This window comes from Ambystoma mexicanum, chromosome 6p (assembly GCF_040938575.1).
Source record: "Ambystoma mexicanum isolate Mex_15411 chromosome 6p, UKY_AmexF1_1, whole genome shotgun sequence".
Classification (NCBI taxonomy): Eukaryota; Metazoa; Chordata; class Amphibia; order Caudata; family Ambystomatidae; genus Ambystoma; species Ambystoma mexicanum.
The window spans coordinates 637,260,926-637,284,252 of record NC_090935.1 but is presented as its reverse complement, the minus strand read 5'-3'; the positions used below and the strand labels follow the sequence as shown (position 1 = coordinate 637,284,252).

At 45.8% G+C, this 23,327-nt stretch overlaps 1 protein-coding gene across 4 annotated transcripts in view; it reads left to right on the top strand.

Moving 5' to 3' along the window:
* The window catches only part of ARHGEF28 (Rho guanine nucleotide exchange factor 28), a 1,591,074-nt gene that overhangs the window by 543,379 nt on the left and 1,024,368 nt on the right, over positions 1–23,327 (top strand). For all 4 annotated transcript variants that reach the window (XM_069627491.1, XM_069627492.1, XM_069627490.1 and 1 more), the window contains exon 4: positions 2,355–2,502. In XM_069627491.1, the coding sequence (XP_069483592.1) occupies positions 2,355–2,502 (148 nt within the window). The remainder of the gene's footprint in view (positions 1–2,354; positions 2,503–23,327) is intronic.

Below are 23,327 nucleotides of genomic sequence, written 5' to 3'. Positions count from 1 at the left end.
GCAAGGAAAGACTTCACCCACATGGTGGCATCATTCGAGAAATTAAAGTCATTGGCTAGGGAGGTGCACAGTTTATCATGGTCCGCGAGGTCAAATGCTGCGGATAGATCTAAAAACAATAGGATACAGAGTTTCCCAGAGTCTCTCATAGTGTCCATGTGGATTTTAAGATCCAGGAGGGCCGTTTGAGTGCTGTGATTGGGCCTGAAACCTGATTGTCTAGTTCCTAGAAGTTTATTCTGTTTGAGATGTGATTGAATTTGCGTATAGGCTATTTTGTCTATGAGTTTCAATAGGAAGGGGACTGTTGTTATTGGTCCATAGTTTGTGAGAACTGTGGGTCGAGTGTAGGTTTTTTTAGTAGTGGGGTTACCCAGGCTTCTTTGATACTGGCTTTGACTGTGTTCCTGTTGAATCAGGAGTAGTAATGGTAGGGGCGAGGGAGGGAGCACGATCTTTCACTAGTTTCGCTGGGACACTATCTCCTTTGCAGCTGGAAACTTTTAATTTAGAGATAGTGTTGAGAACCATTTCTTGGGTAACCGGTGTGAAATGGAATAGGTTGTTGGGATTATCAATGGAGGTGGCAGGGGGGTTAGAGGTGGAAGCGTTTTTTTCTGCGAGTAATTGTCTTTTGGTGGAGATTCTGTTTTGTAGCATGGTGATTTTGGCAGAGTGCGTCTTGAATAGTAGTGCACCATTCTTTACTGGAATTGGTAGGGGTCGTGATAGGGATGGGGTTTTCTAATTCTCTAAGAATAGCGAAGAGCTCTTTGGAGTATGAGGAGGCATTACTGATCTGCGTGTTGTAAGCGTTTGCTTTATGTGAGAAGATGCCTGCTTTATACATGTTGTTGGCGTTCTTGAAGGCTTTAGCAGAGTCTGGGTGGGAATTTTGATGTGGGCATGTTCAAGGGAACGTTTGGATCTTATCAGTGATGCTAGTTCTTCGTCAAACCATAAGTGGTTCTTTTTATTGGTTCAACACGTTTTACTTGCGATGGGCGCTACTTCATCAATGGTGAGGGTGAGACATTTGTGGCAGTAGTCAGCAATGATACTTGGGTCATTGCCAGTGACTAGGTTGGTTTCAAGAAATTTGTTGAGTGTAGGGGTGAATTTCTCTACCGTAAGTTTACGGGGGTTTCTGGCTTCGAAAGGGTCTGTTGTTTTGGTCTTGGGAGGATGGGGTTCATCACTCAGGAGGGTGAAGTTGCTGCAGAAATGGTCTGTCCAACTGAGTGGAGTGATTGTGTCTATGTTTAGATTGGCGTTGGTACTATTCACATTGTAAGGATATATGACGAAATCCAATTATAAGCCGTTAGTTAAATGGCTTGCAGTATTCCTTGGAAAATTACTTTAAGTCTGGGCCTGCCTTTCTCATGCAGCATGGTTAATTCTTGGAAATAAAAGACAGTTTCAATCAACATTACAAATCTCTCTTCTCAAGGCTGCATCCCAAATGCACACATCCTGTGCTAGAGGTTTTGGGATCAGAATTTCACACACTACATGGATATGCTTTGCCAAGAAGTCTTGTGTACTCCACAACACATATTCAAGATGAACATTGATAGGAATACATTTATGTTATACTTTTTGTGGGTTGCACAATGGCTGAAAAAATATGTCACTGTACATTGGTATTATGAAGACTGGTTTTGAAAATAAATTAGTTCAACAGTCTTCTCCAACATTTGGGTGCGCTCCATAATTTGACAGTTGCCCCTTTTTAACGTGACAGCAGCCAAGAGACAGAAATCCCTAATAAGCACCCAAGTTGGTACATTTTATTTCACTTGCTCTTGCCAGGAAGGCCTTTCTCATTTTAGACATTGTGTTTTTCTATGAAATGCCTGACAATCCCCTATGTATAGTGTTCTGTTGCTTCCCTGCTAGGTCCACGTTTAATAAATCCCATAATACATTTAGTTAGCCCAACATCCACCTATTTGCCTTTATGCCTGCCACATACTTAGCGCTCAGCATCCGTCTGTATTGATAATCTCTGGTTTTAGAGATTGTGGGCCAGGATTTGACCATCATTGATACTGCATCGAGTCCATAATTGCATGAATTTAGAATTTTTTATTCGAACAATTGACAGTATTTATACTTTCAAGCGTCATCATTTCTGCTGTGTTGTTCAGTCTTTTCACCAATTGTAGTCTCTTCAAGTAGTCATTTTAAATCTTAAGGCTTCAGAGCTTTCAAATACATTTTTGATTAAAATTCAATTAGTTTCAACAGGCATTTGTAACTTATTACGATGTTTCACCTTGTTTCTTTGTATGAATGACTCTGCTAATTAAAACAGAACTATGTGCATTCAATTATTCTTTTCCCCCCAGGGACAAGTGGCTGTGCTTGCAAAGTTTGATGACAATATCTATCTACCAGAAGATGCTGAGTTTTACTTCATTTACAATGGATCTGCTCGCAGGCACATCGTTTTTGCACAGCGAGTTGGGGATAACACTCTGCAGTCCATTGTTCCTGGTGAGTATCGATGACCATGTAGGGGGCATGTTTACATAATCATGATCACAGAAAGAAGCAATACTCATGTATATAGTGTGTCATAATAACAAAGGGTTCTACTTTCCTTGCATGAAGAACCTGTCTTTGGAAGCACACATTTCTACAATCTTCAAAGTATATCGGAATGTTGCATAATTTACCAAGACGCAGATCCCTAAGCGCCCTGAAGAAGGCATTTGCTAATGTGAATCATGCACCAGTGCTTTGATGAACCTCCATTTCGCTTGAAGCGGTTACCTTCAAATTAATAAATATATCACTTATGAACTTTCACAAGTCAAATGATTATGCCGCATACAGACGTCTTCATATGTACAAGGTGTGTTCTGACCATCATACCACAAGTAACTTCTTTGTATCTGTGTGCACATGTAATGTTCCTGTCGAAATAACATACTATTCAGAAGTTATAAAACACATTTATTCACTTTCCACCAGAGCTGAGCAGGTGAGGCAGATCCCGTGTTGCAGACCTTCTTGGGCCTTTATCACTTTTGTTGTTGTTTTGTGTGCCCCAAGGCCCTCTGTTCACCCTCTCCCTCTCCAATCCACTTCCTCGCTGCCTTCTCCTCCCTCCCGCCACCCAGCCTGCCCACCATCCCTGATTGGCCTCCGTTCCTGTGCTGCTGGGTCTAACGACCTGCAGTGCACCGTGCTCGCTACTTTCCACCAGAGCTGAGCAGGTGAGGCAGATCCCAGGTTGCAGACCTTCTTGGGCCTTTATCACTTTTGTTGCTGTTTTTGTGTACCCCAGGCCCTCTGTTCACCCTCTCCCTCTCCGATCCACTTCCTCGTTGCCTTCTCCTCCCTCCCGCCTCCCAGCCCGCCCACCATCCCTGATTGGCCTCCGTTCCGGTGCTGCTGGGTCTAACGACCTGCAGTGCACCATGCTCGCTACTTTCCACCAGAGCTGAGCAGGTGAGGCAGATCCCGTGTTGCAGACCTTCTTGGGCCGTTATCACTTTTGTTGTTGTTTTGTGTGCCCCAAGGCCCTCTGTTCACCCTCTCCCTCTCCAATCCACTTCCTCGTTGCCTTCTCCTCCCTCCCGCCACCCAGCCTGCCCACCATCCCCGATTGGCCTCCGTTCCGGTGCTGCTGGGTCTAACGACCTGCAGTGCACCGTGCTCGCTACTTTCCACCAGAGCTGAGCAGGTGAGGCAGATCCCAGGTTGCAGACCTTCTTGGGCCTTTATCACTTTTGTTGCTGTTTTTGTGGGCCCCCAGGCCCTCTGTTCACCCTCTACCTCTCCGATCCACTTCCTCGTTGCCTTCTCCTCCCTCCCGCCTCCCAGCCCGCCCACCATGCCTGATTGGCCTCCGTTCCAGTGCTGCTGGGTCTAACGACCTGCAGTGCACTGTGCTCGCTACTTTCCACCAGAGCTGAGCAGGTCAGGCAGATCCCGTGTTGCAGACCTTCTTGGGCCTTTATCACTTTTGTTGCTGTTTTTGAGTGCCCCCAGGCCCTCTGTTCACCCTCTCCCTCTCTGATCCACTTCCTCGTTGCCTTCTCCTCCCTCCCGCCTCCCAGCCCGCCCACCATCCCTGATTGGCCTCCGTTCCGGTGCTGCTGGGTCTAACGACCTGCAGTGCACCGTGCTCGCTACTTTTCACCAGAGCTGAGCAGGTGATGCAGATCCCGTGTTGCAGACCTTCTTGGGCCTTATAACTTGTGTTGCTGTTTTGTGTGCCCCCAGGCCCTCTGTTCACCCTCTCTCTCTCTGATCCGCTTCCTTGTTGCCTTCTCCTCCCTCCCGCCTCCCAGCCTGCCCACCATCTCTGATTGGCCTCCGTTCCGGTGCTGCTGGGTCTAACGACTGCAGTGCACCATTCTCGCTACTTTCCACCAGAGCTGAGCAGGTGAGGCAGATCCCGTGTTGCAGACCTTCTTGGGCCTTTGTCACTTTTGTTACTGTTTTTGTGTGCCCCCAGGCACTCTGTTCACCCTCTCCCTCTCCGATCCACTTCCTCCTTGCCTTCTCCTCCCTCCCGCCTCCCAGCCCGCCCACCATCCCTGATTGGCCTCCGTTCTGGTGCTGCTGGGTCTAACGACCTGCAGTGCACCGTGCTCGCTACTTTCCACCAGAGCTGAGCAGGTGAGGCAGATCCTGTGTTGCAGACCTTCTTGTGCCTTTATCACTTTTGTTGCTGTTTTTGTGTGCCCCCAGGCCCTCTGTTCACCCTCTCCCTCTCCGATCCACTTCCTCATTGCCTTCTCCTCCCTCCCGCCTCCCAGCCTGCCCACCATCCCTGATTGGCCTCCGTTCCGTTGCTGCTGGATCTAATGACCTGCAGTGCACCGTGCTTGCTACTTTCCACCAGAGCTGAGCAGGTGAGGCAAATCCCGTGTTGCAGACCTTCTTGGGCCTTTATCACTTTTGTTGCTGTTTTTGTATGCCCCCAGGCCCTCTGTTCAGACTCTCCCTCTCTGATCCACTTCCTCGTTGCCTTCTCCTCCCTCCCGCCCCCCAGCCCACCCACCATCCCTGATTGGCCTCCGTTCTGGTGCTGCTGGGTCTAACGACCTGCAGTGCACCGTGCTCGCTACTTTCCACCAGAGCTGAGCAGGTGAGTCAGATCCCGTGTTTCAGACCTTCTTGGGCCTTTATCACTTTTGTTGCTGTTTTTGTATGCCCCCAGGCCCTCTGTTCACCCTCTCCCTCTCCGATCCACTTCCTTGTTGCCTTCTCCTCCCTCCCGCCACCCAGCCCGCACACAATCCCTGATTGGCCTCTGTTCCGGTGTTGCTGGGTCTAACGACCTGCAGTGCACCGTGCTTGCTACTTTTCACCAGAGCTGAGCAGGTGCCTTCTGTTCACCCTCTCCCTCTCCGATCGACTTCCTCGTTGCCTTCTCCTCCCTCCCGCCTCCCAGCCGGGCCACCATCCCTGATTGGCCTCCGTTCCGGTGCTGCTGGGTCTAACTACCTGCAGTGCACCGTGCTCGCTACTTTTCGACCTCCGGAGCCCGGTGAGTGCGGCCGTTTGATTCCTGCAATTTGTCCACCTGTCCTGGTGTCATCCGTGGTCCCCCTGCCCCTAGGCAGCCCCCTTTGTCTCCTACTCCCTCCCCGCACCCACTTCCTGATTTCCCGGCCCTCCCGCCTCCCGTTCCCGCCCACCTCCTCCCATTGGTCCTGTCAAGAGGACTTCCATTTATAGCCAATCCCTCCAGGGCAGCCCTCTGCCCAGCAGCCCATCGGCTAAGGACCCCGAGGCAAAGAACAGCCCCCACAGGGATGGCTCCAGGTCATATCTGCAGGTATCCGCAGGAGAAGCAAGAAGCCAACAATTAAGTAAGTGTGGCAAGGGCGGGGACTGAAGCAATTACTTCACGCAATACTACCCTACCATTCATCCGCCGAAAGCTAAACCGTTGTAATCTCTTCCATCTGTATTTTAATTGCTTATAGAATTGTGCCTAATAGCGTGCCCTGGTGAACTTAGAACTGTGCCTAATAACCTCTCTGTGCAAGACTTCAATTTAGAAGTGTGCCTAATATCCTCTCTGTGTAAAGTTGATTTTAGGATTGTGCCTAATAGCCTCTCTGTGTAAAGTTGAATTTAGAAGTGTGCCTAATAGCGTGCCCTGGTTGAACTGACAAGTGTCCCTAATAATCTCTCTGTGCAAAGTTGATTTTAGAATTGTGCCTAATAGCATCTCTGTGTAAAGTTGAATTTAGAGGTGTGCCTAATAGCGTTCCCTGTTGAACTGACTAGAGTTCCTAATAGCCTCTCTGTGCAAAGTTGATTTTAGGATTGTGCCTAATAGCCTCTCTGTGTAAAGTTGAATTTAGAAGTGTGCCTAATAGCGTGCCCTGGCTGAACTGACTAGTGTCCCATATAACCTCTCTGTGCAAAGTTGATTTTAGAATTGTGCCTAATAGCCTCTCTGTGCCTAGTTTAATTTAGAAGTGTGCCTAATAGCGTGCCCTGGTTGAATTTTGAAGTGTGCCTTATATCCTCTCTATGTAAAGCTGAATTTAGAACTGTGCCTAATATCCTCTCTGTGCAAAGTTGAATTTAGAAGTGTGACTAATAGCCTCTCTGTGCAAGGCTTTAATCTAGAAGTGCACCTAAATATCCCCTCTGTGCAAAGTTGAATTTAGAAGTGTGACTAATAGCCTCTCTGTGCAAGGCTTTAATCTAGAAGTGCGCCTAAATATCCCCTCTGTGCAAAGTTGAAGTTAGAAGTTTGCCTAATAGCGTGCCCTAGTTGAACTGACTAGTGTCCCTAATAGTGTCTCTGTGCATTGTTTAATTTAGACATGTGCCTAATAGCGTGCCCTGGTTGAATTTACCAAGGTTTAACAAGGTTGAATTTACCTTTAACCTCTCTGTGTAAAGTTGATTTTAGAATTGTGCCTAATAGCCTCTATGTGTAAAGTTGCATTTAGAAGTGTGCCTACTAGCATGCCCTAGTTGAACTGACTAGTGTCCCTAATAGTCTCTCTGTGCATAGTTTAATTTAGAAGTTGTGTAATAGCGTGCCGTGGTTGAATTTAGAAGTGTGCCCAATATCCTCTCTGTGCAAAGTTGAATTTAGAAGTGTGCCTAATAGCCTCTCTGTGCAAGACTTGAATCTAGAAGTGCGTCTAAATATGCTCTCTGTGCAAAGTTGAATTTAGAAGTGTGCCTAATAGCCTCTCTGTACAAAGTTGAATTTAGAAGTGTGCCCAATAGTCTCTCTGTGCAAGACTTGAATCTAGAAGTGCGCCTAAATATCCCCTCTGTGCAAAGTTGAATTTAGAAGTGTGCCTAATAGCCTCTCTGTACAAAGTTGAAGTTAGAAGTGTGCCTAATAGCGTGCCCTAATTGAACTGACTAGTGTCCCTAATAGTCTCTCTGTGCATTGTTTAATTTAGACATGTGCCTAATAGCGTGCCCTGGTTGAATTTACCAAGGTTTAACAGGTTGAATTTACCTTTAACCTCTCTGTGCAAAGTTGATTTTAGAATTGTGCCTTATAGCCTCTCTGTGTAAAGTTGCATTTAGAAGTGTGCCTAATAGCCTCTCTGTGCAAGATGTGAATCTAGAAGTGCGCCTAAATATCCCCGCTGTGCAAAGTTGAACTTAGAGTGTGCCTAATAGCCTCTCTGTACAAAGTTAAAGTTAGAAGTGTGCCTAATAGCGTGCCCTAGTTGAACTGACTAGTGTCCCTAATAGTCTCTCTGTGCATAGTTTAACTTAGACATGTGCCTAATAGCGTGCCCTGGTTGAATTTAGAAGTGTGCCTTATAGCGTGCCCTGGTTGAACTGACTAGTGTCCCTAATAGCTTCTCTGTTCAAAGTTGAATTTAGAAGTGTGCCTAATAGCGTGCCCCGGTGAATTTAGAATAGTTCCTAATATCATCTCTGTGCAAAGTTTAATTTAGAAGTGTGCCTAATAGCGTGCCCTAGTTCAACGGACTAGTATTCCCTAATAGCCTCGCTGTACAAAGTTGAATTTAGAAGTGTGCCTAATAGCGTGCCCTGGTTGAATTAAGAAGGGCACCCAATAGTACACCCTGGTTGAGCTTAGAATAATGCCTAATTTCCGCTCTGCCTAAAATTGAATTAAAAGTGTACCTAATAGCCTCTCTGTACAAAACTTGAAGTTTGAAGCGTGCCTAAATATCGCTTCTGTGCTAAGTTTAATTTAGAAGCGTGCCTAATAACATGCCCTAGTTGAATTCAGAAGTGTCCCTAATATCCTCTCTGTGCAAATTGAACTTGGAAGTGTACCTAATATCCTCTCTGTGTACATAATATCCCTCTCTGTGCAAAAGTGTGCCCATTAGCGTTGAGTAATTAGTTGAATATAGAAGCATCCCTAATATCCTATCTGTACAAAACTCAAATTTAGAAGTGTGCCTAATAGCCTCTCTGTACAAAGTTGAAGTTAGAAGTGTGCCTAATAGCGTGCCCTAGTTGAACTGACTAGTGTCCCTAATAGTCTCTCTGTGCATTGTTTAATTTAGACATGTGCCTAATAGCGTGCCCTGGTTGAATTTACCAAGGTTTAACAGGTTGAATTTACCTTTAACCTCTCTGTGCAAAGTTGATTTTAGAATTGTGCCTTATAGCCTCTCTGTGTAACGTTGCATTTAGAAGTGTGCCTAATAGCCTCTCTGTGCAAGATGTGAATCTAGAAGTGCGCCTAAATATCCCCGCTGTGCAAAGTTGAACATAGAGTGTGCCTAATAGCCTCTCTGTACAAAGTTAAAGTTAGAAGTGTGCCTAATAGCGTGCCCTAGTTGAACTGACTAGTGTCCCTAATAGTCTCTCTGTGCATAGTTTAACTTAGACATGTGCCCAATAGCGTGCCCTGGTTGAATTTAGAAGTGTGCCTTATAGCGTGCCCTGGTTGAACTGACTAGTGTCCCTAATAGCTTCTCTGTGCAAAGTTTAATTTAGAAGTGTGCCTAATAGCGTGCCCTAGTTCAACCGACTAGTATTCCCTAATAGCCTCGCTGTACAAAGTTGAATTTAGAAGTGTGCCTAATAGCGTGCCCTGGTTGAATTAAGAAGGGCACCCAATAGTACACCCTGGTTGAGCTTAGAATAGTGCCTAATTTCCGCTCTGTGTAAAATTGAATTAAAAGTGTACCTAATAGCCTCTCTGTACAAAACTTGAAGTTTGAAGCGTGCCTAAATATCGCTTCTGTGCTAAGTTTAATTTAGAAGCGTGCCTAATAACATGCCCTAGTTGAATTCAGAAGTGTCCCTAATATCCTCTCTGTGCAAATTGAACTTGGAAGTGTACCTAATATCCTCTCTGTGTACATAATATCCCTCTCTGTGCAAAAGTGTGCCCATTAGCGTTGAGTTATTAGTTGAATATAAAAGCATCCCTAATATCCTATCTGTACAAAACTCAAATTTAGAAGTGGGCCTAATAGCACCCCTTGCTTGAATTTAGAAGTGTGCCTAATTGCGTGCCCGATTGAATTTAGAACTACAATTAGAAAGTCCTCCTAAATTGCACTTAAAAGTCCACCTAAAAGCATACCTGTGGCGTTGCTACATACAATTTCTCCCTAATAGCTTACCTGTATTTCTGCTTGCTAGAAGAAAGTCTACACAGCAGCGTAACTGTGCTGTAGTTGCAAATAAATAGGCCGCCTAACATCATATCCTAAGGTGTAGCTACACTTCAAAACAGCCTAATATCTGCAGCCTAGTTACAATTAGTACACTAAAACCTAGAATAAGTGAATAATATCACCCTGCTTAGTGGAACCCAGAATCCAAGACTAATCTCACACAGTGATATAGCCGAACTTATAAAGTGCAACATAAAGTGTAAGTTGCACCTGAAACTACACCTAATAGCACGTACTAACCATGAGTGCACCCAATCCACCAGGGTCGGCCGGAAACAACCACTGTGGACCGCCTCCACTCTCCGGTCAACCTTGCCTCCCGTCCCCCCCTTCCCAAATCATCCCACCCTCCTTCACATCCCCTACCCATCCTCTTTCCAAACACCAAGCCAGAGGGGCACGATAGCGAGCCAACCACCCTAAGACGACTGCTCCCCCGAGCCCCACCACCGACCAGCCTATGTTGATCATGCCCGCTCCCCTCACTAGCATACCGGGCACACCCTGCCCTGCAATCATGCACCCCCCACTTTTCCCACTAACCCCCATCATCATCCCCCGACCACACCACTTCCCCTCCCTAAAAACTGCATGCCTAGCCCTAGCAAGAACAGAAGCCTCATCCCTCTCCCCCTCTGACCCCCCTACTCTCTCGCACACACCAATTGCAACAAAGACACTAAAGAGGAAACGTACCTGGTCCCCCTCAATCTCTCAGCACTCATCGCCTCCCCTGTCTCGACCCACCACCTCATTCCCCCAATCACCACCATCCCCCCTTGCTTCACCCTTCCTGAAACCCCTCTCCCTCGATTTCTCACCAACCGCAACTGAAACTCCTAACCGCCCACACCCCACCTTCAAATCCCCCATGCCTAACCCAATCACCCTAACACACGCATCCATCCACTCCCACCCGAAACCCGCCAACTTTTCTGCTCGCCCACTTTTCCCATCGATCATCAACCACCCCACCCCTCTCCCTATCCAGTTTCCACACACTCCCCCCTGCCCCCCTCCGCTGCAGCTCCGACTCAAGCTCACCTGCCGAAGTGAATTGCATCCTATTTAATGCCCGATCCGTAGCAAAAAACAGACACAGCATCTTTGACCTCCTCGCCTCTGACAAACCAGACCTGGTTTTCATCACCGAAACTTGGTTCTCTGACGACTTCGCCCCAATCACCAATGAAGCCTTCCCCCACACTACTCTCTCATCCCACTGAACCGTCCCTCTAGAGGAGGGGGATTAGCATTCGTCTTCAAGTCTCACTTCCACGCCTCAATCATTGACAATCAACCTTCCATTCCTTCCTGCAAATCACTCCTCGTTAAACTATCCCTCTCCCCGTCATTCTGACTCAGCTTCCTAATAATCTACATACCCCCTGGCTACGATAGACAATTCTCAAACAACCTCTGCGACTCTATTGCCACCCTTCAACTAAACCATCCCAACCTCACCCTTCTTGGAGATTTCAACATATGGCTCGACATCCCCACCAACCCTATGACGCACTCACTGGTTGATGGTCTAGACGCAATTAACCTCCAACCCTACATAAACGGGCCGACTCACTATAAAGGACACACTCTTGATGCCATCTTTAGCTCCTACAACTGGATACATCTAAACCCCCCCACGCCCCTATCATCTGGTCCGATCACTTCATTGTTTCTTTCGCCATTCACTCACCCGACCCGCTTCCCGTACTCAAACCTGAACCTCCGAATCTACGCAAATGCTGGAAAAAACTAATAATCGTTCCCGACCTAGCTGATGCACTTCTCCAGTCCCCTCCACCTACCTGCCAACTCAATAAACAACTAACCCCCGATGCCTTTGATTCATGGCTCAACACCTCACTAATGTGGCTCACACTGTCTTGCAAACCATCAGCCCGCCGTGGCCTGTTCCCTAAATGGTTCACACCTGATTTGAAGACCACTAAACAACTATATAAATACCTAGAACTCAAATGGCAGAAAGACAAAACCCAAGAGAGCAGAGCCACCTTGGCCCGAGGCCCTCATCCGTACAAGGCCGAAATCCGGAGAGCAAAAAAGCCCACTACAACTCCCGAATCCTAAACTGCAAAAATGCCAGCAAAGAACTTCACAAAATCATCACTGAATTCACCAAACCGGCATGCACTACCACCGTCCTGACCCCCTCACAATCACTGTGCAACTCTCTCTCTCCACTTTTACGCCACAGCTCTCTAAAGAACAAAGGCGCTAACCACCAAACTGGCTCTCTTACATCCACCAGGCAACCCTCCGCCCACACCGGCCAACCCACCGCCTGCGACCACTGCGCAACCAACGTTCGACTCCTTTAGTCCAATATCGCCCAACCAATTTCTCAACCTTCTCTCTCCTCGCAAACCATCCGGCTCCCCACTAGAACCTTGCCCGGCCACAACCCTCAAAGAAATTTTCGCTTCTACCTGCGCAGGAGAACACACAAGATCCATCATAAATGACTCATTCAAAACGGTTCATGTCAAACCTCTAATAAAAAAAACCTTCCCTTGACCCTCTCGAGCCCAAAAACTACTGCCCCATCTCAAACACCAGGTTCCTTGACAAACTCATTGACCGAACCGCCCTACTCCCAACTAAATGCCTTTGTCGAAGCCAACAATCTCCTACACCCCGCACAATCTGGTTTCAGAGCCCGACACGGAACTGAAACCACCTTAACCTCAATCTGGGATGACCTTAAAATCACGGCAGACTCCGCGGGATGCGCCACATTAATCCTTCTTGGCCTATCCGCCGCCTTCGACACAATCAATCACTCAATCCTCCTTGACCGCCTCCACTCCCTAGGAATCCGTGGAACCGCTCTCAAATGGATAGCTTCATTCCTCAAAGACAAGTACCAAATAACGCTACTCTCCACTTATTCCTCCCAAGCCCGATCAGTCGACATGGGAGTTCCACAAGGAGCATGCCTATCTGCCCTCCTGTTCAATCTCTACTTGATTACCCTCCCACCAATAATTTGTTCACACAACATCCTGTGTTACAACTACGCTGATGACACTCAACTAATTCTAAAACTCCTGAACTCAAAACCCAACTGCCGACCTGACCTCGCCTCCTACCTCATCGACATAGAGCTCTGGATGACCCAAAGCCACCTCTTGTTAAACCCCTCCAAAACTGACATCATGGTATGTGGCAATGCCGAACTTATTCCACACCCACTACCCTGGCCATCTGCCATGGGCAACTCACCAACTCCCTCTAACTCACTAAAAAACCTTGACTCTGACCTAATACTCTCGCGCCAAGTCAACAACGTCTCAAAGTCCTGCCACTACCACCTTAAAACTCTTAGGCGCATCTTTCCATATCTCTCATTTCCGAACAGACTCTCCGCGGTCCAATCAATTGTTATATCAATACTGGACTACGCTAACCCCCTCTACCTCGGAGTCCACGCTTACCAACTGAATAAACTTTAAAGAACACAAAACGCTGCAGCCAAACTGCTACTAGCGCTCGGCCGAAGAGACCACATCTCGCCGGCCCTTAAAAGTCTGCACTGGGTTCCAGTGGCCAGAAGGGTGACTTTCAAAACCTTATGCATTTCTCATTGAGCATTGCATAAACCCAGACCTCAATATCTTCAAGACAAGCTAAAACCCTATCACCCTCCACGTACGCTAAAATCAAGCTCAGCCGGCCTCCTAGTCATACCTAAAACAAACTCGGTCAGGTTAGGCGGATCATCATTCTCAGCCTTGGCCCCCACGCTGTGGAACGCACTTCCGCCCCACATCCGCTTAACTGAAGCTCTAATGTCTTTCCGCAAACTACTGAAAACCTGGCTCTTCCCCTAAAACCAATCCGTACGCAAACTAACCCAAACTGAATAACAGCATCTCAATGACACCAACCCAACAAACTACTAGATCTTGGATAACAAGAAAACCAAATAACAATATAACATCAAGATCCATGCGAGAAATCGACAAATAAAAACCGCCAATGTAAACTAAAGGACAAACAGAATAGAACGAGAAAACTAGATCAAAGCAGTGAAGTGGATAACAAGAATAAATCGTACAAAAACAGTAATGAGGTTTAAATTATTGAAATGGATGTAATGAGTGCAATGGACAAAATGAACAAAACGTGCAAAATGAATAAAGAGAAGAGGATGGAAAGATGAATTCAAGAGACTGATGAGTACACAGACAGATGACACCGACTGTATGAGTGCATGGCATAAATGGAAAGTACAAAAATAGACGATTCAAGTACATGAGACGGGTGTAGTGCATGAAACAGATAGAGAGCACGGAACGGATCCAGTGCGTATGACAAGTTACATGGCCTGAATCGATAATGCATGATGAATGAACGAAGTGAATGGAGCGGACGAAATCGTTAGAATGGATGAAGCGCATGGAACGGATGAGTGCGCTGAGCGGATTAATGCGTTGAGCAGATGAGTGTGTAGAACGGATGAGTATGTTGAGCGGATGAGTGTGTTGAGCGGATGGGGTGTAAAGCAGATGGGGTGTAGAGCGGATGAATGTGTAGAGCGGACGAGTGTGTAGAGGGGATGAGTGCGCAAGTGCGGAGGAGTGTTGTAGAACGCAAGAGTGCATAGAGCAGATGAATGTGCAGAGGAGTGTATAGAGTCGATGAGTGCATATAGCAGATGAGTGCGTGGAAAGAACGAGTGCATAGAGCAGATGAGTGCGGGGAAAGGATGAGTGTGTGGTGCGGATGGGTGCGCAGAGTGGATGGGTGCGCAGAACGGATGAGTGCGCAAAGCGTGATGAGTGCGCAAAGCGTGATGGGTGCGCAGAGCGGAAGAGTGCGCAGAGCGGAAGAGTGCACAGAGCGGAAGAGTGCCCAGAGCGGAAGAGTGTGTAGAGCGGAGGAGTGTGTAAGAATGGTGGAGTGCATGAATGCATAGAACAGACTAGTGGGTAGAGCAGACGAGTGTATGGAGCAGACAAGTGTGTAATAACGATTGCGAGTGGAAGAGCAGAAGGGTGCGTGAGAACAGAGTGGTGGGTTAGAGCGGGTGAGTGCGTAGAGCGGGTGAGTGCATAGAGCGGGTGAGTGCATAGAGCGGGTGAGTGAGTAGAGCGGGTGAATGCGTAGAACCTGCGAGGGCATAAAGCGGACGAGTGCCTTGAGCGGACGAGTGCATAGGGCAGATGAGTGCATAGGGCGGATGAGTGCATAGGGCGGATGAGTGCATAGAGTGGATGAGTGCGTAGAGCGGATGAGTGCGTAGAGCGGATGAGTGCGTAGAGCATGTAGAGTGGATGAGTACGTAGAGCCGTTGAGTGCGTAGAGCGGACGGAACGGGTGAAGTATGTGGATGGCATGGGTGACGTATGTGGATAGAACGAGTGACGTATGTGGATGGAACGGGTGACATATGTGGATGGAACGGGTGACGTATGTGGATGGAACGGGTGAAATATGTGGATGGAACGGATGAAGTATGTGGAAGGTACTGCTGTAATATGTGAAAGGTACGGGGAAGTATGTGGATGGTACGGGTGAAATACGTGGATGGAGTGCATAAAACAACTTAGAAATACACGGAACGGATTGAAGTACATGGAACAGATTCAAATGCATGGAACGGATTCAAGTGCGTGGAACGGATTGGAGTGCGTGCAGCAGACTGGAGTGCATGGAGCGGACTGGAGCACATGGAGCGGACTGGCGTGCATGGAGCAGATTGGAGCGCATAGAATTGCACGACTTACATGGAATGGTTCAGAGTGCATGGAACGTTTGAAAGAGCATGTAACCCTGCATTCACATCACCACACTTACTTTCTTCTTTACACCACCATTCAACTAGAATACAGAGATACTATGACACCATTCGGTATAGCTGTTCTCATATCAACATCTGCCTCATACTCCCCATCACTCTGACTAAACACTGCTGGTTACACACCCGCCAGCCAGGCATTCTCCTCAGGCCTAACGCAGCCACAATCGGTCTGGATAAATCCTGCCAGAACGAACACATACTCTTGATCTCTCAACCACCACCCCTACCACTAAGAAGCAGCTATTACACGAATGCCATACCAGCTGCACACATATCCGGTGCTCACACGCACCTTTGACTCCCTCTACTCTCTCTACTGACTTCAACTTCGGTTCCCAAGGGCTTTCAACCTACCAGCGCCTTCAGACCATACCAATGGTACATAAGGCGCTATATAAATGCAAAGTAACATAACATAACATAACAAGACACACGTGTTTGTTTCATGAGGCATCAAACTATCTGATCCAAAAAAGATATTGTTCTTTCCTATTCACTCATGTAACATCTCATGTAACATATAAAGTGCAAGTAAATATATTAATTAATAACATAAAATCACCATTGAGCAAATTGATTGTGCATATCAACAACAGACTTTAGAACATCATACATATACATTAACCTGCACCCATATTTCACATAAAAAGCATCACATAAAGTGCTTTTGTGTCATAAAAACACACTATAAAAACCATTGCCGGTTTATACAATAAATCACTTGTCTAATTTGTTTTTCAACTATGAGACATGTTCCCCAGAAACAGGCGAATCAAAGCTCAATCTCTCAACCCCAACCATGGACTGCGGGATTCAAGGTCGACGTTATTCCTAACGTCTTGGCGTGATTACGTTTTAAACGCCTTCCTCAGGACCTTAAGGTGTTATTCAATTCACCTTTTTATTTGTTCAGGAATCTTGCATCAGAAGATGGGTGTGTATTCTGATCTTCCATATAGGATGGATCTCGATTATTCGAACCTATCTGTTAAAGGGCGACTCTAGTTAATAGATTGCCAATATGAAGCATTTACTTTCTCGATGAGCATCGATCCCTGGCTTCCAAGTGAGCTTGATAAGCAATCCCTGCTTGGGGCCTCTTCCCTCGCTTTGCCCTTTCCATGTTGCCTTTAGAAGTCAGCCCACCCGCATGCATGTTCACTCTGTATGTTGTTATTCCAGATCTCGTGCTCCTTTGCAAACATTAAAGGAATGATGGTGAAGAGTAGTAGTTTCACGACAGAAGCGCGCTTCACATCAAACATTGGTCTGCAGTAGCCCATCGAACAGGTCAAATACATTGGTCCCGATTCACAAAGCGATTTTCAATGCGGTTTTCACATAAGATTCCACTGCTGCGTGTTTAGTCCCATCATCTGTCCCAATAACCCTCTGAACTCTTATGTTTTTACATCTGTTACTGTATAATAGCATTTCTGTTGTTTATGGTGTAGTTTTTCATTTGAGATGGGTTTTTTATGCCGAAACCGGTAAGTTCATGGCGACTGCGTGCAAAAAGTGTGGCTGCTCAGGCGCCATGCTATTCGGCTATATGTACTGTATGGCAGGAATGACAAGTTTGTTATTTGCCCTTGAGTAAGTAGCCACAACTCTACAGTTTCTCTTCCAATGTTATCTGGATTCCACGGGTAACATAGCGATTAATGCTATATAAATATATCTTGGCGGTCTAGTTGTTTCTGCACCCAGAGCCAAGTAGGCTCAGCATCATAAGGCTGTTGTTGCATTTGGGTTCCTGATTTTATTTCACATTCTTTCTAGACACCTCAATAACATCTCCCATGATTATGGTCTCCGTTATCCCTTTGTTGATGTTACTTGATAGTATGCCGGGTTGACCGGCACACAGGAGCCATATTCAATAGGAATGGGAAATATATGGGATAGGAGGTTATCCAGACACATATTGGGCCTCATTACGACCCTGGCGGTAAGTTACCGCCAGGGCCGTGACTTTACCGCCATGGTGCTAACTACGTTAACGCCATGGCGGTAAGGGGATTTACCGCCCCATTCCGACCTTGGCGGGGCGGTAAATCCCCAATCCCCATTTACCCTTCCCCATTCCCATTTTTGCCCCATAGGGCATAATGGGAGTGGGGAAGGCGTTAATTACGCCACCGTAAATTACGGTGGCGTAATTAACACCAAGTTCCCTTACCGCCATGGTTTTTTACACCCGCTATAAGCAGGTGTAAAAACCGCCATGGCGGAAAGGGAACTCGTAATTGGCGGTAAGGGGTCGGCGCAGCTAACGCTGGCGCTAACCCCTTACCGCCAGGGTCGTAATGAGGCCCATTGTGTTTTAAATGCAAGCCCTTTTTAGACTTCAGCGTCATCATCTGTGAAGCCTTAACCATGAAAGACAGGTAAGAATGGCTCGCTTGGCAGCTCCTCTTGTGTTTTGACGGGAAAGAGCACAGCTGCCGCAGTATCTCGTGAGCTCCAGAACCCCGAGACTTGGCATGAACACACATTTGTATATCGACTGCAAGGTGCCCACTCTTGCATCCTGGGGGTAAGGGTCTGGTTTGGGGTGATCTCCTTAGCTAGTTCTCCATACATAAGCCACCACAAAGTCACTGGTTCCAACAAGATGAGCTCGGTCAAATTTCAAAGGTTGCGGGGATATGAAAAAGATAAAAGGAGAGGGCAGGACCCCTGCTACGGTCCCTCTTCCTCTTGATGTTATCACTACCACCCGCTCATCTGTCAGGTCACCTTCCATGAAGCAGACCTGGCGAAGCATGCGGCACAGCCATGGAAACCCAATGTATTTTAACACGCCACTTCCAATGACTTGAGAACGTGTACATTATATGTATTCTTGCTAATGCATCATTTGGTTTGGCCATTTTGACAAGACAGGTGCGCGCCATAGAGTATGCACTACCTACTGAAGGGGTCATTACACATCTGCGGTACAGAGGAATGTGACGCATGCAGTACTAATGTCCACCTGTAGAGGTCTTCATTGTCCGGACCCATTACGCGAAACCTGCCACAATGGCAGTAAAAGAAGAGAACATGCGCGTATAACGAAAACATCGTATCCCGTTGTTTTACCGACAGGAATGACTTCGAAGTAATGTATTCAAAGTAATTCCTTCGAAAAAAACTCATTGAATTAAATAGGGGGTTGGGTGCAAGCGGTTAAACAGGGTGGGGATAGGCTTGGGGTAGGGGTACTTACATAGGGAAGGAGGTTTGGGGTAATCCACCCCAACATTAAAATACATAAATAATTCGATGAGTTTTTTTTCCAAAGGAATTACTTTGAAGTAAATTACTACAAAGTAATTCCTGTCTGCAAAACAACATGAAACCTGAAAATATATTCTGTGACCGCATGTTAGTGATACAGGAAACATCGAGGCTATCATTCAAAACAAGTAGAAAATAATCCATTCACGAGCCAGCAGCTCCCACAGCAATGCAGACACTCTGCAGGTGCATATGGTAGCATTAACGATTAGCATTGATGTAAAGGTGGATTTACTGATCAGGAGCTGGTGGTAGTGGTGGAACAGCTGTTGAAGGAGGCCCTATACATAGAAAAAGGGGCTAAAACAGTTAACAGGAAACACCAAAAATACAATGAACACCTCACAAACGCCTCCAAATATTCCCTAAATTCAAGTAAACACACACTACATTGCCTTAAAAATGACAAATTAGTAATCCTGACCTGTTCACTAATAACTTGACAGCAAGCAAAACCCAATATGGAAACAGGACGCACACTGTGCCTTTCAAACGCTCTCAATCTTTTGTTTAGAATGGCTTCTATCCTATGATTGGTTAGTCAAACTACACTCTTGAGTCTTATGATTGGACAGAGGGCCTTAAACCCTGCCTTCGGGCATGTGGTGGAGTTCGAGCCTTGAACAATCCAATTGGAATCATGGGCAGGGTTGTATCCACCAAGAAAAGCTCGTCATTCCTGTAGGGCACATTTTGGGAACTTCAAGCACCTCTAGCCATCACTACCCCAGGCCGTCCACACAAGGGTTAATAAAGAGTTAGTTGATGTGACAACTCTTTGGGGTATTCTTCTCTTTGGCATGTGTGGTCCAGTTTCCTGATGGCAGTTGTTGTTGATCCACTTGGAAACGAAGTCTATCAACCTAAGCCTGATTCTGCTCTCCACTTCTTCATCATAGGTTGAGGATGTCAAGTCGCGCCTTCTCCTTTATACCTCTTAAACACTCCACAATTTGGAGTAGTGCTTGTCTGGCTCTGAGATGTTTCTCACTGTGGTTGCATGTTTGCAGTTGTATATTTTCTCCTCAATTTCTCTGTCGCTCTATGGACGCCAGTATGCTTCTTTAGCTCACCTCTTAGGATGGCGATTGGGTGTCCTTATGAACTCGGTTTAGGATCATGAACATCACAGCACTCATGGGAACCTCTTTGTTGTTTCTCAGCATTCGCTCTTGTTCCATTGTGAGTTCCACAGATTCATTCCTGTACATTAAACATTATTTATTTGGGATTCAGCTATTATACTCAGCCCTGTTCAGAACAATACATCAGGACAGCAAAACCTTGGGTTCTCCTATAGACCTTGGTCCTCTGTCTGTTTCGAGGAACTAGACCCTGTACCCGTTATTTACAACACATTACTGCCCATCTTGAGGCCTTCTCCTTCGACAGGAACATTTCTCAATGCTTTCCAATTTGCTTTATTAATGCCTGTCTTTATTTACCACGAGGTTGGCAGGTTGCTAGAGTAGCAGTTTATTGGAGTTTACCGAGTCTGGCTGATCTACAACACTGCAAGTAATTTTGAGCTGTTATCAGTCATTTCACTCTGACAGCTAAAGTGCTTGATGCCAAACTTCTATATATGCCTGATATTTGCAAAAGCTGTATTATTAGGGTGACTTTTGTTTAAAACAAAAAAGGAAACCTGTACCAAACCCAGCATGCTGTAGGTATTTAGTGATTCAGTCATTCAACTCTCACAGATATATATGACCGATATAATGCTCTTTGGTCATTCGTATTGTCTCAAAATGCTATTTAACATGCAAAACAGCCAAAACGTCATTGGTTTTATTGGGGCCACTTCACACTATCTTTGGAGTTCCTTCTAATACACATACACTGTGTTAAGCAATAACTTTTATATTCAAATATACAGCGTGCATTATTTAAACTGCTGCAAAAATGAGGGTTTTCCATTCAGAAAAGTAAAAGTTAAAAATGATACATCATTTTACAATAATAAACTTGTGCCCATGCTTAAGTCAAGCACAGAGTTCCCACAGGTGGCACTAAAATAATGTTCAGAAGCAAGCTCCAATTTCCCTCCCCAGCCCCACATTTCAGATGTCTGTGGCCACCCAAATGGTGCAAGCATAAAATAGATCACAGAGAAGTTCAAATGGCGAACAGTAAATCTGAATGTGCAAGTGCATTGAGAAACCTGTGAAAGGCTACCCAAGGCCATAGAAGGGGGAGAAGAAAAGCTGTGTGCCGAAGGTACACCCTGTTTCAGAGCGGTAAAGGTGTCCCGTAAAGATATCCATTCAGCCATCTTTACAGACGCTGCTCAGTGCTAAGCAGGCAAATGGCATCTCTGCTGGGTTCATCATGTGTCTTTGATGGCATTCTGCTGCACGCTCAGTACCACCAGGAGAACCAACTGCAACACATGTCACACAATGCATAAATGTGATGCTTAAAAGTAATCTTTACATTCATTATATTTTACATACAAGGTAGGACTTTTACTGTGAAACAGTACTTCAAACGACTGCAAGACATCTATATCTATACCCACACATCTCAAAATATTCCTATGTATTGTATAGTCCCAACAATGCTGAAAAGTTAACAAACATTTTAAATGACCTTAAATGTAAGCTGGCCAGACCCATTGCGTAAACCACACCCACAGAGGTGAAATTGTGCTGGAACACCCGATCCATTGCTCAATTTTACTCTTGGAGTGTTGGGTATTTTGAGAAATTGCACAAACAGCAATGATGTAACCGGTATGTACCACTCCATTTGTGATAAAAGGTGCCTGCATTGTGCAGCTACGAGGAATGCTGTTGCTTCTCATGCATGAATGTTTAGGGTCACCCTTACCAATTTCTCCACTGTGAGAATGCACAGCCAAATATTCCAAGACACTGCTCCAACTGTCTTTACTCTACTGAGGTGATTATGCCCAGCAGAGTTTACAGATTTCCCTTGAGATTTTGCCATATTTTAAAAGCGTTCAAGCCCAAGGGATTGGAGGTACATTGGCTGCAGCAGGTAACTTGTTTTATTTCCATTTGGCTCCCTGCTAACACCAGAGCTGCAACCATGAGAATGGGGTTGAGTTCTTCCTATTGAACATGTTAATAAGATGTGTCTGTACCACTTGCATATATTTCATATGTAAACTTTACCATTTGATAAGACCGGATGTAGAAATTTAGTTATGTTGTATTAATATTACGGACCAGTCTAGGTGCCTCTCATAGAGTGACAGCAGGGAATGTGTGAGAGAAAGCCTACATCATACTAAAGCTTAGGAAAATCAGCCCACGCCCCATGCACAGCTCAACTAAAACCTTCTATATTAGTGCTCAGCAAAAGAACCTTCTATCTGAACCTTCGTCTTTCTTTTCGTATGTACCTTTTGCTCCCCTCAACAAAGTTCTCAACATGCAACACGCAACCTTTTCAGCCCACCGAAGGCCTCCTCTGCCTCTTGTCACTAAGCAGGATGGCATGCCATGCAAACCCGCTCGCTCTGTACATTCCAACCCGTCATCTTTAAAAACCATCCATGGTTTTGCCCCCAACTATCTTGCTTAACAAATCTCACTCTAGTGTCCCCCATTGACTCTGTTCTTCATCATCTATCAACCCTCTGCCTCCTCCTGATTTAGCTCCTTCTCCCTACCTGCAATACTTCTCAAAGTCCGTTCATTGTTGGCATTCCTCAAATTGAGGCACAAACGTAGGGCCTGATTCACAAAAGCATTTTATAATGGTGCAATCCCATAGGAAAACGTTCCGGCAATCAGGCCCCTCATCTGCTAGTGATGGAAAGAACCCTCCTTCACACACCTCCCTAACCAGAATGCTCTGTCAAACCCACCTCTCTTATTTTGGGTGGTTAGGATGCTAGCAGGGAACAACGCAGCAGGGAAGAACACACATATTAAAGGATTTTGGGGGAGGGTGCAAGCAGACAGCTGATTGTGATGGATGGACAAAAGCAGAAGCTACTCCTGGTCTGTTTTGCTTGGATGTTGTGCTCTGTGCCTTTTCTTGCCTTTAAGACGATCATTTACAATGTTTACTGCTTAACAGCTCAGCAGGAACCTACATTAAATGATTAGCTTAAAAGAGAGTTAAAGTAAAATGAAGAGGTATGTTTCAAAGGACAACAAATTACAGAATTGTAAAAATAGTTTTACAAGTATAGGAATTATTAACAGTAACAAGTAAAAGTAGTTTCTGCTCACTTCGACCTGCAGGGCTATTCCATCTAAACATATAAACCATGGCCTTAAGTTCTTAATGTCAATAATAATGATGTATTTTCACACTGTCCCTGTCAGATGTTACTTTACTTAGCCCTTCATCAACTGGCTCACTACATTCAATCCAATCCAATGCATTACATTGTAAAGGCGCCTCACCTAAGAACTGCCTCCGCTCTCTATAACTGCTCACCTTATAAGTCATTTCTGTGTGAAATTACCCTCTTGTTCTGCAATTACTGAAAGAAATCCCCAGTAATGCGGAGGAGCGAAGGGCAATATGAAAACTGCAGCAGAGCCAAATGTTCATGCTGCCCTCCATTAAGAAACAAACATTGGATTATTGCTGCATATTGTTGG